Here is a 14,521-nt window from a genome sequence, read left to right as displayed (position 1 = left end):
AACCAAGAGTTGGATGCTTAACCGACTGAGCCATGCAGTTGCCCCCAAAAGGGGGTTTTTCTAACAGTACAGAGATGAGTCTAATACAAGGTAGAATGAGGGTTATACGAGTTTGTGTTAGTTAAGCTAATGCCAGCGTCTGTAATGAACAAACACCCAAATGTCAGTTGCTCTAAAGCCATCAGCGTTTGTTTCCAGCCCAAGTAAAAGGCAAGTGCATGCTCCTTATGGGCAGGCAGTTCACCAAGTGGTAATTTTGGGACTTGGACTTTTTCTGTCTTAATGACTCTGTCCTCAGCCCTTACTTTGAAAGCCTCCATGCTTATCTGCTTCAAGGTGAGAGAAGGAAAGTGAGCATGGAGGACTCCTTGCTGGCAGATTTTATGGGCCAGGCATGGAAGTGGTAGACATCATTTCTTCTAAGATACCATTAGAAAGAACTCAGTCACATGACGACATGTTAGTGCAGTGGAGGCTGGAGGAGGTCGTCAAGCTGTATGCGGCTTCAGTGACTCTCAAGTGAGCTCTGCCACGAATAGCTTTGAGGGTCCAAAGTGGGAAGACAGCAGATGGGGGTGAAGTAACTTCTTGGGCAAATATATATATGTATGTGTATATATACATACATACATATATATTTCTGTGCGTGTGTGTGTACGTACATACAAACCCAGGAGTGCCGAAGTTATTGATGATTATTTCTACTATTTTTTTAAAGATTTTATTTTTAAGTAATCTCTATACCCAATATGGGGCTCAGACTTAGAACCCGAGATCAAGAGTCGCATGTTCCACTGACTGAGCCAACCAGGCACCCCTATTTCTACTATAAACTATATATTTTTTGTTAATTTCAATGCATGTATTTCTGCTGACTAATTCTAGGTGGTAAATGTACTTCAAGCTCTTTGTTTTTCGATCGTAGTGACTCTTTTTGATCAATAACGTGTATTTGCACGATGGCCAGAACCCTGGCTATCGAACCTGTTCCAGGCCTAAGGGAGCCTAGAAGACGAGCATAAAAATAGTGGGCTCTCCCCAAAGCCACACACAGATATACCATCATCAGTATTCTTTACTTCAACTCAGTGGTGAACAAAGGCAAGTAGTCTGAGGGCCTGTGCTGGTGGTTGGTTCCCTCCACTAACGTTTGTTGTTCTNGCCAGCGAGAAAGGGAGCACAAGCAGGGGGAGTGGGAGAGGAAGAAGCAGGCTCATAGCAGAGGAGCCTGATGTGGGGCTCGATCCCATAACGCCGGGATCACGCCCTGAGCCGAAGGCAGACGCTTAACCGCTGTGCCACCCAGGCGCCCCCATCATCAGTATTCTTTACTTCAACTCAGTGGTGAACAAAGGCAAGTAGTCTGCGGGCCCGTGCTGGTGGTTGGTTCCCTCCACTAACGTTTGTTGTTCCCATGGCTGCATAATGCAGAGACCCACCTCCTCCCCTTCCTTCCCGCTCAGGATGACAGTGTTCTTTTTCTGCCCCTTATCGTGTTTCTGCTGCATTAGTCCTCCCAGCTGGGCTCCCAGCCCCTAGACTCTCACTCACTATCCTCCATCAATCGTTATTGCTGGCAAACTATCAACAGTTTTCCTAAATACAGATCCGATGATGCCTCTCTCCTGTTTAAATGCCTCGATGGTTCGTGCAGATTACAGAATGAAGCCCAAACTCCTGGGTAGGGCCTCAGGTCTTCCATGGGCAAGTCCCAGTATGAAGGTCCTGCTTCACCAATAATTAATGACTTGTTTTGCTTTGAATTTTGGCTTTGGTTCTCTCTCTCTTTCTTTGTTTTTATTTTATTTTTTAAAGATCTATTTATTTATTTGAGAGAGAGAAAGAGAGAGAAAGAGCGTGTTCTCACCAGCACGAGTGAGATAGGGGCAGAGAAGGAGAATCTTCAAGCAGACTTCCTCATGGAGTGGGGAGCCCAGTGCAGGGCCCAATCTCCTGACCCATGAGATCATGACTCAGACCAAGAGTCTGAGGCCCAACTGACTGAACCACCCGAACCACCCAGGTGCCCCTCTGTTTTCATTTATTTATTTTTAATTAATTTATTAATATATTTATTTTTAAGATTTATGTATTTATTTGAGAGAAAGCACACAAGACGAGGTGGGGGGTTTAGAGGGAGAGGGAGAAGCAGACTCCCCGCTGAGCAAGGGAGCCCAATGTGAAGCTCAATGTGGGCTCGATCCCAGGACCCTGAGATCATGACCTGAGCAGAAGGCAGACGTTTAACCGACTAAGCCACCCAGGTGCCCCTATTTTTTAATTTATTTTTGAGTAGGCTCCATTCCCAGGGCAGGGCCCAGCTCGGGGCCCAAATCTGTGACCCTGAGATTAAGGCATAATTGGAGATCAACAGTCGAATGCTCAACAAACTGAGCCACCCAGGTGCCCTTCTCTGTTTTTTATAGTTGAATTTTGTGCACGAAATTGTTGTGTGATGTTCTTATCACTCTCAAAATGTGTCCTGTTTTTCAGGCCTCTGCACTTTTGCCCATTGAGAGGGTCTCACTCTCCCATCTCCACTTGGGGGAATTCTGCCTGTGCTCTTAGGGACAAGTTCAAATACCACTCTATCATGAAGCATGCCCTCCTTTGGAATTACTTACTCTATTTTAGGACTAGTACTTGGAGTCAAAGGGTAGCGATCAGAAAGCTGGTACTCCCTTACAGCATGTCACTGTGCTAAATACTGTCATCTTGTGATGTTTGCCCCCCACGAGATTGTGAGACTTTCCCTTAGTCTTTGAGTAGGACCCAGTGGATGCTCAGTAACGTCTATTGATGTGAATTGGAATAGCAGAAAGAATTCCACTTACATTACTTTCGGCATTTTCGTGGGGTCTGAACTTTTTCCTTTTCTCTTGAGTAGCAAATGCAAAATAGCTACCCATTTAGTTCTGATCACGAAAAATCGCTCCCAACTTCATTACGTTGTCTCCTTTCCTAATGATAACTCCGAAGACGGTGAGTGGAGACCATCATTGGAAGAGAAAAAGTGTATCTCCCTGGCCAGTCGGTGGGGTGTTGGTCCTGGCCGTGGGTTACAGTGAGCTGCCCTTACTCAAGTGCCTGTGGCAGGTAACATGTTCCCTCTATTACGGTAGCCCTCATTGCACCAAACTTAAATAAAATAATAGATTCCAAATGGAGCTTTTGCTTTTGTAGGAGTCCTGATTTGTTTCNAAATGCAAAATAGCTACCCATTTAGTTCTGATCACGAAAAATCGCTCCCAACTTCATTACGTTGTCTCCTTTTCCTAATGATAACTCCAAAGACGGTGAGTGGAGACCATCATTGGAAGAGAAAAAGTGTATCTCCCCGGCCAGTCGGTGGGGTGTTGGTTCCGGCCGTGGGTTACAGTGAGCTGCCCTTACTCAAGTGCCTGTGGTAGGTAACATGTTCCCTCTATTACGGTAGCCCTCATTGCACCAAACTTAAATAAAATAGATTCCAAATGGAGCTTTTGCTTTTGTAGGAGTCCTGTTTGTTTTCTAGCTTCCNTTTGTTTCCTAGCTTCCACTCTAGCCCAGCACCATCCATAAACTCGCTGTGATGATGGAAATGTTCTACTGAGAAGCCACATGTGGCCAGTGGGTACCGTACTGGGTTCCTGGGAGAGTAACATCCTATTACTTTAGTATAATCTCCTATGTAGTCCTAGGTGCTCAATAGGCCTACAATAAATATTTGTTAAATGATGAACTTTTTAAAAGATTTTATTTATTTATTTTTTANCCTAGCTTCCACTCTAGCCCAGCACCATCCATAAACTCGCTGTGATGATGGAAATGTTCTACTGAGAAGCCACATGTGGCCAGTGGGTACCGTACTGGGTTCCTGGGAGAGTAACATCCTATTACTTTAGTATAATCTCCTATGTAGTCCTAGGTGCTCAATAGGCCTACAATAAACATTTGTTAAGTGATGAACTTTTTAAAAGATTTTATTTATTTATTTGAGAGAGAGAACGAATGGGGGCAGGGGCAGAGGGAAGAGCAGATCTCTGCAGAGCAGGGAGCTTGACTTGAGACTCGATCCCAGGACCCTGAGATTGTGACCTGAGCAGTCGCAGACGCTTAACCGACTGAGCCGCCCAGGCACCCCTAAATGATGCACAGTTAACATTCATCGACTGACTGCCGAATGCTGGGTGTGTGCCAGGGGTCGTTTGTGCGTCGTCTTCGTTTTCACCGAGCCCTGGCTGAGACGGCGCGGACCACGAGGCACGGCCTCCATCACTGCAGCCTTCACCAAGGAAGCCAGCGGGCAGCCACCGGAGCAATTCAGCAAGACGGCTGGAGCTCTGGGAAGGAGGCCCGGCAGGGCCATAAAAGAAAGGAAAGAATCTCGGTGCTGAACCCAAAGCCCCTTTAACGTGCCCTGGCCTGCCTGAATTTGGTGATCATGCTTTCTCCTGAAACAGCCACAGAGTTCCATTCTATTGAATTCCCCAAATCGGAACCTGTGAGACCCACAGACCCGGTCTGAAGCCTGCTGGCCGTGAGCCCGTGGTGGCCGAGCTGTGAAGGTCTGAGCCCTGGGGCAGGCGAGCCACGTGGCCAGCTTGGCTTCTCAGCCAGCAAAGAAGGAGTTGAGGCTGCGTCTGAGAGGGACCAGCCGTTCTGTCGATGTTTTTCATTAGAAAGCTGCTTTGGCACGCCTTCCCTTTGAGGATTTGGGAGCTCTTCCATATACCATCTAAGGGTCCATTTGCAACAGGAGCAACAGCTCGTAACTTAGTCACATAACTTAGAGGAGTCGCTGGCGGTCTGTCCTTTCCCACTCTGCCTTTGGAGCCCAGCCAGCCAGTCTGTGCCCTGTCGTTGTCCGCCCGCACCTGACCCAGGAGAGCTGGGGGACAGTCGCTGGCACTCACCACTCAGGGCCTCTGGATCCAGAGCCGCTGTTTCCGCTACTCTCGCCACGGCAACGTTCACCTCCCAGTTGTTGATAAAAACGAAACAACTATCCTATTTTTCCAAGTGGAAATTGCCAACTTTTGAAACCTAAGGTTGGCAGCTTCGGTAAGATTCCAAGACAGCAAGAAGACCAGAATAAGGGGAGGCAATAAATTCTCATCCAAACTTAGTTCCTGGGATGGAATAACAGAATTGTTTAGAAAGAAAGAAGAGTTAGCATAACTGTGTTCAAAAAACTCTATATGTGCAAATCCAGATTTATGAATAGTTCAGAGTGATTATTCATGTAGTAAAATGACTTGTATATGTAACATATATAATATATAATACACGTATTACGGTTCCTTTAAATAACAGTGGCATACTTAATAGCCTTTGGGCACCTGACAAGCAAAATGAATGTGTGAAAGAAACAGCTAGGAGAAAATGCAGTGGAGAGCAGTGGGGATTTGGGGAAATTAGGGAGCCTGTGCACCCCTCTCCCACTCACCAAGGCATTCCTAGTCCAAAAATTTAAAATTTTGTTGTCTGCCAGTTGGTGAGCCTGCTTTTTTGAATAGTAAGATTTCCCCAGGTCTTTTTATAATATGCTTCAGTTTGCAAAAACAGGACCGCACAAGATACATTTTTATTCTAATTAGCCCTTGGCATAGAGAGGTCATCCCCCTGCCCAGGTTGGTGATCCAGAATTCCATTTCTTTGCTTCATTCACCCTATCCAAGCCAGGGAATTTGCAGGAGTGGGTGGCAGTTTCCCAGGAAAATATTTTTTCCCATAGAACCAGACTCAGTGGAAATAAGGTTACTTGGAGAAAGATGAGAATGCTTTCCTGTCAACTCCCCAATTCTCTTGAAACAAAGTCCAAAACCACGGCTGCCGTGCTTCTAAAACAATTTCTTATAGCGCACTAATTGGTGGCCATACCTCTCTGCCTTCTTTGCTAGAGCATCTTTTGAAATTAATTTATCAGGATTTAGGAAAAGGGAAAATTCCTTTCTTATCTGCTGCACAGACTAAGACTTCCGGGGCGCCTGGGTGGCTCAGTACATTAAGCGTCTGCCTTCAGCTCGGCCTCAGGGTCCTGGGATCGAGCCCTGCATCAGGCTTCCTGCTCAGCAGGGAGCTTCTCCCTCTGCCCCCCTCCCTAGCGCTCTCGAATAAATAAATAAATAAATCTTAAAAAAAAAAAAAAAGAATAAGACTTCGGATGAAGTTTTGCTTGGTCCCAGTGAGGAGGCAGGGGGCTGTGGAGACTCTTTTTCCCCCCTAAGTGTGACAGACAAGAAGGGGTCACCTGGGATGTACCACTTTTGGGAACTGTGCAGGGCCTGGAGTCTCGGGGATTTGCTCTGCCGGGTGTGTGGGATTGCTCTCGCCGAGTGTGAGCGACCACTTGCACACTTCTCCAGGCACTAGGAGCCGGAGACTTGGGAATCGCTTTTCTCTGAAACATCAAGAACTAGGTTTTAGTGTGCAGGCCTCAGGATCTATTTCTGTGCCCCTGCCACCCTGTGCTGTGATTATGTCCGTTTTGCTCCCGTACTTCCCGGATTGTGAGAAATTTCTCATTGTGAATGGCAAACACAGTCTCAAGGAAGGACAGTTTTGCATTTTTCTTGAGGGCCAGATTAAAATCCCACTGCTCTTACCCCCTCTAATCCCTTCACCCCCCATCCCCAGGGCATTATTTCTCCGGCAAATGAGAGAAAGAGAAAAGACACTATTTGGGAGATGAGTAATATGCTGGAAGCTGGGAATACCCGCTCCAAAAAAAAACCTTTAATTTTATTCCACCAACCATCGGGAAAGTAGATCACACAAAAGAATGCTCTGCCTTAGGGCTGAGAGGATTCATTGAGAAAAGCTCGGAAGGAAGAGCTAGAGAGACTTAGAGACAGAGAGAGACCCTTGGGAGGAATAATCAAGGTTGGCAGGGAAAGGCTATGTTAATTGAGCTGAGAAGAAGGATGAGCATCTGGGGGTCTTTCAAGAGGTTACAGGATTTTCTGATCAAGTCTTGGGTACATAACTGCATTCATCTTTGGTCACTACTTTTAAAGGAGAAAAGTATGAAACAATCCATGTAAGAGAAACAACTAGCTATAGGACTAAATGGTAAAAATTGGGGGGGGGTGGGGGAGAGTGTGTTGGGCAGGGCAGAGGTGGTTTTCCCAGAAGATGGTTTTGTCAGATCCTGATTTCCTGGAGTGAGAAGAGAAGAGACAAAAAGCTGAGCCGGCCCCTGGCGTGGTCATGGCAGCTGCTCTTATGTAAATAGTCAGTCCAGGCCATGCGCTCCACGCACGGAACCTATGCGATTTGTGCTGAACCCCCTCCCTCCCCAGCACCCCTGCCCTCCCTCCCGTAGTTATCCCAGTGGTTGTCTCTGCGCCTAAATTTTTCAACCTGCATTTAAGACAGAGGCTTCTTTTTTTGTCTGAGGACCCTTTTTAAGCCCCGCCCCCCAAAAGGTCACGTGCCCCCTGAGACTATAGTTGTACTTTCCGCTGAGGAAATATATAAAGATCCCCTCAAACTATTAGGTATTAATGAGACTTTTTCTCATTTTATTTATTTATTTATTTAAAAAAAAGAAAGAAAGAAAGAAAAGGAGCTCTGGGCCCAACATGGGGCTTGAACTCAGGACCCTAGAAATCAAGGGTCATGTTCTCTGCTGACTGAGCCAGCCAGACAGCCCGACTAGTCCTCATTTTAAGACATCTTTTACGTGGATGTCTGGGTGGCTCAGTCGGTTAAGTGTTCGCTTTTGGTATGAGTCATAATCTACAGGTCCTGGGATGGAGTCCTGTATGGGGATGCCCACTCAGTGGGGTTCCTGCTTCTCTTTCGGCCTGTTGCTCCCCCTGCTTGTGCTCTCTCTGTCTGTCAAATAAGTAAAATCTTTTTTTTTTTTAAGAGGGAGGGGGAGAAGGTAAAGGGAGAGGGAGAAGCAGACTCCCCACTAAGCAGGGAGCCTGGTGCCGTACTCGATTCCAGGACCCTGGGATCATGACCTGAGCTGAAGGCAGCTGCTTAACTGACTGAGCCACCCAGGCTCCCCAGTAAGGAAAATCTTTATTTTTTTTTAATTTAAAGATTTTATTTATTTATTTGAGAGAGGAAGAGAAAAAGCAGGGAGGAGGAGCAAAGGGAGAGGGAGAAGAAGGAGAAGGGAGCCCATTCCGGGCATTGATCCCAGGACCGCGGGATCAGGACCCCAGTGGAAGGCAGTAGCTCAACCGGCTGAGTCACCCAGGTGCCCCTAAATAAAATCTTTTTGAAAAATGGTTTCGTTGTGTAATACAACATGTACAGAATAGTGCATAGAGCGTATAAGCACAACGTAATACGTTGTTGTAAAGAGAACTGCCACGTACCCATTACTGACGTTGAGAAATAGAGCATTGTTGGCACTCCAGAAATTAATTCTCTTATGTCTTCTCCTCGTCACAGTCCCCTTTCCACCCTTGAGGAAACCACTCTCCTGATGGTCACAGTCATTGTTTCCCTGCGTTCCGCATGTCTGGATCCCTAAACAATACGGAATCACAGTTTACATATTTTTAGTGACTTGCTTCTTCACAGCGTTATGTTTGTAAGATGCACGCGTGTTGTCGCAACTGTACTTCGTTCACTTTCATCACTGCCTAATATTTCATTGCATTAATATATCACAATTAACTGGTCCATCCACTGTTGATTGATATTTGTGTTGTTTCTAGTTTGAGGCTTTTTTTTTTTTTTTTGAGAGAGAGAGTGTGTGTGTGCATGCAAGCGGGGCAGGAGAGGGGCAGAGGGAGAGGGAGAGAGAATCTTTTTTTTTTTTTTTAAGATTTTATTTATTTATGAGAGAGAAAGAAAGCAGAGGGAGACGGAGCAGACTCTGCCCTGAGATCATGACCTGAGCCGAAACCCAGAGTCAGACAACTAACTGACTGAGCCACCCGGGTGCCCCTCCAGTTTGAGACTCTTAATAGCACTGCTATTCTTGACACGCATGTGTGTCGATGTGTGCAGACGTCTCCAGGAAAATGACATTGTTGCATTATCAGGGACACTTAAGAAAAAATGTAACAGCTTTGGTGAGAGATAGCTCCAATACCATACAATTCACCTGTTTAAAGAGTACAGTTCTGGGGCGCCTGGGTGGCTCAGTTGGTCTGCCTTCGGCTCAGGTCAAGATCCCAGGGTCCTGGGATCGAGTCCCCCGTAGGGCTCCTTATGCGGTGGAGAGCCTGCTTCTCCCTCTGTCTGCTGCTCCCCCCGCTTGTACTCTCCCTGTCTCTTGAGAGAATGAATGAATTTATTTATTTATTTTTAAAGATTTTAATTTATTTATTTGTCAGAGAGAAAGAACGCGGCAGGCAAAGGGAGAAGCAAACTCCCTGCTGAGCAGGGAGCTCGATGTGGGACTTGATCCCAGGACTCTGGGATCATGACCTGAGCTGAAGGCAGACGCTTAACCAACTGAGCCACCCAGGCACCCTCTATCAAATGAATAAATTTTTTAAAATCTTAAAAAAATAAGTGAAGTGTACAATTCAGTGGTTTTTAATTTATTCCTGGGGCTGTGCAACCACCACCACAGTCACCAGTAACACTTCCAAATGAATTAGTGTTTTATTAATTCTAAGGGTCTACATACATGGAGACCATCGCAGTGGAAGTAGGTGGACGTGTGTATTCCTTCCAGAGACAGGGCTTGGTTTGCACGTGCCCTGTGGTTCTGGGGCCCCCAGGTAGGGAGCCACTGGTTTAAGGCACTGACAGATAGAAACGTACCCTTAACATAGATACATGTTCCCCCGACAGCTTTAGCATGTTAATTCCTTGCAGAGGATTATGGGCTGCTTTACGGCAGAGGTTCTCAGTTTTTGGCGTGCATCAGAAGCACCTGGAAAGCCTGTGTAAACAGATTGCTGCAGAGTTGCCCATTCAGCAGGTCTGGGTGGGGCTCAAGAATTTGTATATCTAATCGGCTTCCAAGTGATACTGATACTGTGAGTCTGGGGACGGTACTTTGAGCAACCTGGTAGCTGGCTATTACCTTGGAAATCAGAGAACTGAGACTGGAAAGAATTCATTCAATCATTCCAAAGATAAGACTTAGACAAAAGACACTTACAAATTGTTGGAGGCAAAGCAGACCATTCACAGGATCTTGTAGCTGGGGTGGGGCCGCAGGAGCGGGGAGTGGGGAATATGCTTTGTAAATACTATGGAGGCACAGTCTCTCGAGGACTTGACAATTGGTTTGGTGTGGAGGGTAAAGGAGAGGGAGGAGTCAAGATGAGCAGCAAGATTTTAGGCCTGGATCCCGGAAGAGAATTGGAGGACAAAGAACAAGCAAGATTGTGAGGAAGAGAACCATCAATCAGTATCTCAACTCCTGTCCTTGGCTCTCTGGGAAGACTTACCCAGCCACCATTTCATGGTCAAAAGGTGACTGATCCCCTTCAGGTCCCATTCTTACAGATCACGGGAGTTCTCCTGGGCGACGGATGCTGAATGCTCAGAAGGAATCCAGTATAGGGGTTCAGAGGGACTCCACAGATTTAATGAACAAGAATGATTCTGAGAACACTGGAAATTATTGAAATCCTTCTTTATTGCAATCTCCCTCCTACCTTTCTCAAAGCACCTTGAAATTTTCTGTCTTTCCCATAAACCCCATCTTTATGGGAAATTCTTCTTCCCCTTTTCTCTTACTTAAAGCCTGCACATTCTTCAAGGTCCTACTCCAATCCCACATCCTGACTCTGAAGGCTCCCTTGGACTCCTCAGGCACTTCGTGTGTCCTGCCTTTCAGGGTAGGTTTTTCATGTTTCCCACAGCGAGACCCAAGCATCTCAAGGAGCAATGTCGTAGCCATTTTCAGGTTATCTTATAATAAACAGATTTAGAGGCTGCCTGCTACTCATGTCTTTGAAGAAAAGGTAGAAACAAAGCTGAGACCTGGAATCCAGAATCTCAGTTAGCAGCTAACAGTAGATTCCCAAATAAGGGGATACATTAGTACAAGCAGCCATTTTTGTGGGCTGGGCCAAATGGAAGCCAAAAAGACTCCTTTGTCTCCATGAGAGGCTGGCCTCCATAGCCTACCCTCTGCCCTCTATTTTCTTTCTTTCTTTCTTTCTTTCTTCTTTCTTTCTTTCTTTCTTTCTTTCTTTCTTCTTTCTTTCTTTTTTCTTTAAGATTTCATTTATTTTTTCTAGAGAGAGGGCATGCTAGAGAGAGCCTGAGCTGAACCTGAGCTGGGGGAAGGGGCAGAGGGAGAGGAACAAGCAGACTCCCCACTGAGCAGGGAGCCCCCCTCAGGGCTTGATCCCAGGACCCCAGGACCATGACCCAAGCCAAAGGCAGATGCTTAACTGACTGAGCCACCCAGGTGCCCTGCCTTCTATTTTCTTGAGAGCTCACTTTTACCTCTTGGCCTGATTTGTCTTTTCGATCCCAACATAAACATGAACACCAGCTCTCTAAAAACTATTGTTCTATTTTAATTTCTCCAGCGTTAAGCAGCCAGACCTATTCTCAATCTAGATATCATTTTGGTTGGGAAGAGGTCTGGCTTTTCCCCCCAAGGCTGTGCATGTGCGTGTGTGTGTGTGTGTGTGTGTGTGTGTGTGTTTATACTAGTAACTTTGCAATCAGCTTTTTTTTTTTTGATAAACATTGCTTTTTGCGCTACCTGTAAATCGGGATGTTATTACCTGACAGTCCTACTAGTCACAGCCTTAGTAACAGGGCAATGGTGAAAAGAAGAGAAACAGAGTGGAGAAGGTGTTATGTTCCAGTGATGGGGGGACTACCAACCATGGGGAAGTGTAGAAAGATCTGGATTCCAAGCCAGGGTCTACCATTCAATTGCTGAATGAGCAAGTGTCTTAACCTCTTTATGCTTTAGTTTCCCTATATTCAACGCAAGGATAATAGTGGCATAGACCACATAGAATTTAGTGAAGATTAAATGAGAAAATTGGATGTAAAATATTGGCTCAGTGCATGTAGGGGTGCTCTAATATCAAGTATTATCATTGGTTATCAAGAGCCATTTATTATTGTCTAGTAAAACTACACTAGGCACAGTGGTGCATACAGAGGAAGTAGGGAGGTAAGTTTGTACGTTCGGGAAACTTTGCATCTACTCAAAGAAATATGCACAGTTCCAAGGCAGCCTGTGTGGGATGGGGTCCTCACAAGTGCCAAGGAAATACCAAGTGAATGGAAAGATTTTCATGGCATGGGATTAATCAAAGACAGTTTTATGGAGGAGGTGAATCTTGAGCATGCACTTGGAAGTATTGTTGGAGACGAGAAAGCATCCCTGGGGGGAGAACCAGAATGAGGGCTTGTGGGGAAAGCAGAGCTCGTTCTAGAAGCAGGGGGAGATTGGAAAAGAGACCCCAAAGCGGGAATTTCAGGAGGAGAATGAGACTAAAATGAGGCCAGCTTGGGAAGTTTAGAATGGTTGAAGAGCTGGGAGCCACTGTAAATCTTCAAATGAGAATATTAGGATGCGTGATTAGTGTTTCAGGAAAACTGGTGTGGAGCCATTGGGTTAGACCAGGGAGGACTGCTCTGGTGTTCAGGTATAAGGAGGGCGAACACTTATCTGAAGATAGGGAAGGAAATTAGTGAACCTGAGTGCATTTTAGGAAGTGTGTGTCAAGTGTTTTGAGATCCATAAAGAATCCTTGGGGCACCTGGGTGGCTCAGTCAGTTAAGTGTCTGACTCTTGATCTTGGGGTCATGAGTTCAAGCCCCTCATTGCGCTCCATGCTGGGTGTGGAGCCCACTTAAAGAAAAGAAAAAGAAAAAGTAAGAACCTTTTTCTACAGTGGTGGAAATGAAGTGGCCAAAGGCCCCATCTCTCTTGCTCCTCACCCACCTGCCCCCACTCCCACGGAAATCATCGAATCACTGGCAGACACCGGGGCAATAGTGTAGCCAGAAGCTCACAAAGGGAGATATTCCCTTCCCAAAGATTGCTAACAGTGTCTATCTTGTTATGTCGGAAACGTTAACAAAATTGGAAAGGTATTTTTTTAAGTAGGTTCCACGCCCCAGCTCGAACTCACAACCCCGAGATCAAGAGTCGTATGTTCTAGTGACTGAGCCAGCTAGGCGCCCTGCAAATGTGTTTTTTAATCACACATTCCATAGCTCCTCCTTGTGTCGCACAGAAAGAATTAGTCAGTGGTAACCAGGAAAAGGCTCCCATGGAGGCTGTGGGTTATTTCTGGGTAGGTTTCTGGGTGTGAGGGTACCTGTCTGGGGCAACGGGGCAGGTGTGGGATGTGACACCGTTTCATGTGCAACTCATACCTTGCTTGAGTTCTTGGGCTCTGGGGGAGGTCAGTCTTGAGCACCCAGTGGTGGCTTTTGTGAACCCCTAATGACCTTGTCAAAGTCCTTGCCCTGTGTGTGTGGGGTTTTCATGGTGGCACTGCTCTGAGGTGTGTGTGGAAGCACAGGGGTGTTCCTTTGAGGACAGACTGGCTGGGGTTAGCCCCTCTTGCTGGCATCTCTCTCCTTGGGCTCCTACCTCTGGGCTAACTGCTTAAGGGAATGAAAATTGGTGACAGGTCCAAAAAAAGGAAGGAAAGGAAGAGGGCTTGGAGCCCTGTCTTCAAATTTGCACCCTTTCGGTTATGGTGGGAAAGCTGGCATCACAGTCTCAGTAAGGGACATGGCACAGTGGGGTCTGGGATGTGGGGTCACAGCCCTGCCACCTCCCTATCTCCACAGCAGCTTGAAGAGAGGTAGGGGCAGATAATTCAGAGTCTGGCTTTCCCTACAGGACCCCAAGCAATGTACACTATCACCCTTTACCACTCTTGTCCCGGCTTTCCTTTCCTTCCAGTATTCACTGGACCTACACAGGAGGCATTTACTCCTCTGCTGCCATGTCTCTGGCCCTAAGGCAGTAACTGGCACAGAGGAGGCCCCCAGTGCACCTTTGATTAATGACTTTAATGAATAAACAAATAACTGACTGAAGAAGTAGGGCAGAGCAGATGTCTGACCAGCTCCTTCTGGCCCTCTGGAGGCATCTTCCCCCTCCCTGACCCTCTACCACTGAAGGACAGGGACCCTGGAGTCCCCCATGCTTTGCTGTGTTTGCTGTGTTTGATATGGCATTCACCCCTCCTAGGAAGGGGGATGCTTTCGTTCTCTGAGGAAATCTGTAGTTATGACAAAAGGTAACACAAGGAACTCCCTGTCTTTTCCGTATTTACTAGGTCTTTCTTCCTACACAAAGGAGAGCCTCCCTGGTTGAGCCCTGCTGTAAAACTCACCTGTGACCCACAAACAGAGCTTTCAATGTGTCCCACTCATTAAAGCCAAAGCATCCATCTCCACCCAGCTTCCCTCTACCCCAGCTGGGCTGAGGCCAGAAGTTTCCATGCTGCCCATGCTGATGAAACCAACCACCAGTCTTTTCTCCTCCCAGCTCCACACAAGGAAAGCCAAGAATGTAAGCGGGCGGAGAGCTGGCCCTCTGGGCTCTGTGACATCTGCCCGCATCCTGACAGAGAGCATCCTGAGGGGTTGTCACGGGGCGGGGGATGGGGATAAC

The 14,521-nt window shown here is 46.6% G+C and overlaps 1 protein-coding gene across 2 annotated transcripts in view; it reads left to right on the top strand.

Annotated features, from left to right (window-relative positions):
- The first annotated feature begins 1,221 nt into the window (after nt 1-1,221).
- WNT5B (Wnt family member 5B) overlaps nt 1,222-14,521 on the top strand; it is a 28,108-nt gene continuing 14,808 nt past the window's right edge. The window contains exon 1 of one of the 2 annotated variants that reach the window (XM_034645036.1): nt 1,222-1,354. Coding sequence is in view for 1 of the 2 variants with exons in the window: in XM_034645035.1 (XP_034500926.1) it covers nt 14,348-14,419 (72 nt within the window). In the remaining variant the exon portion in view is untranslated. Of the gene's footprint in view, nt 1,355-14,200; nt 14,420-14,521 lie in introns of those variants that run through there. The other variant, XM_034645035.1, reaches the window with a different exon arrangement.

This window comes from Ailuropoda melanoleuca, chromosome 16 (assembly GCF_002007445.2).
Source record: "Ailuropoda melanoleuca isolate Jingjing chromosome 16, ASM200744v2, whole genome shotgun sequence".
Lineage (NCBI taxonomy): Eukaryota > Metazoa > Chordata > Mammalia > Carnivora > Ursidae > Ailuropoda > Ailuropoda melanoleuca.
Note: the sequence above shows the minus strand (reverse complement) of the source record. Positions and strands in the feature narration are given on the sequence as shown.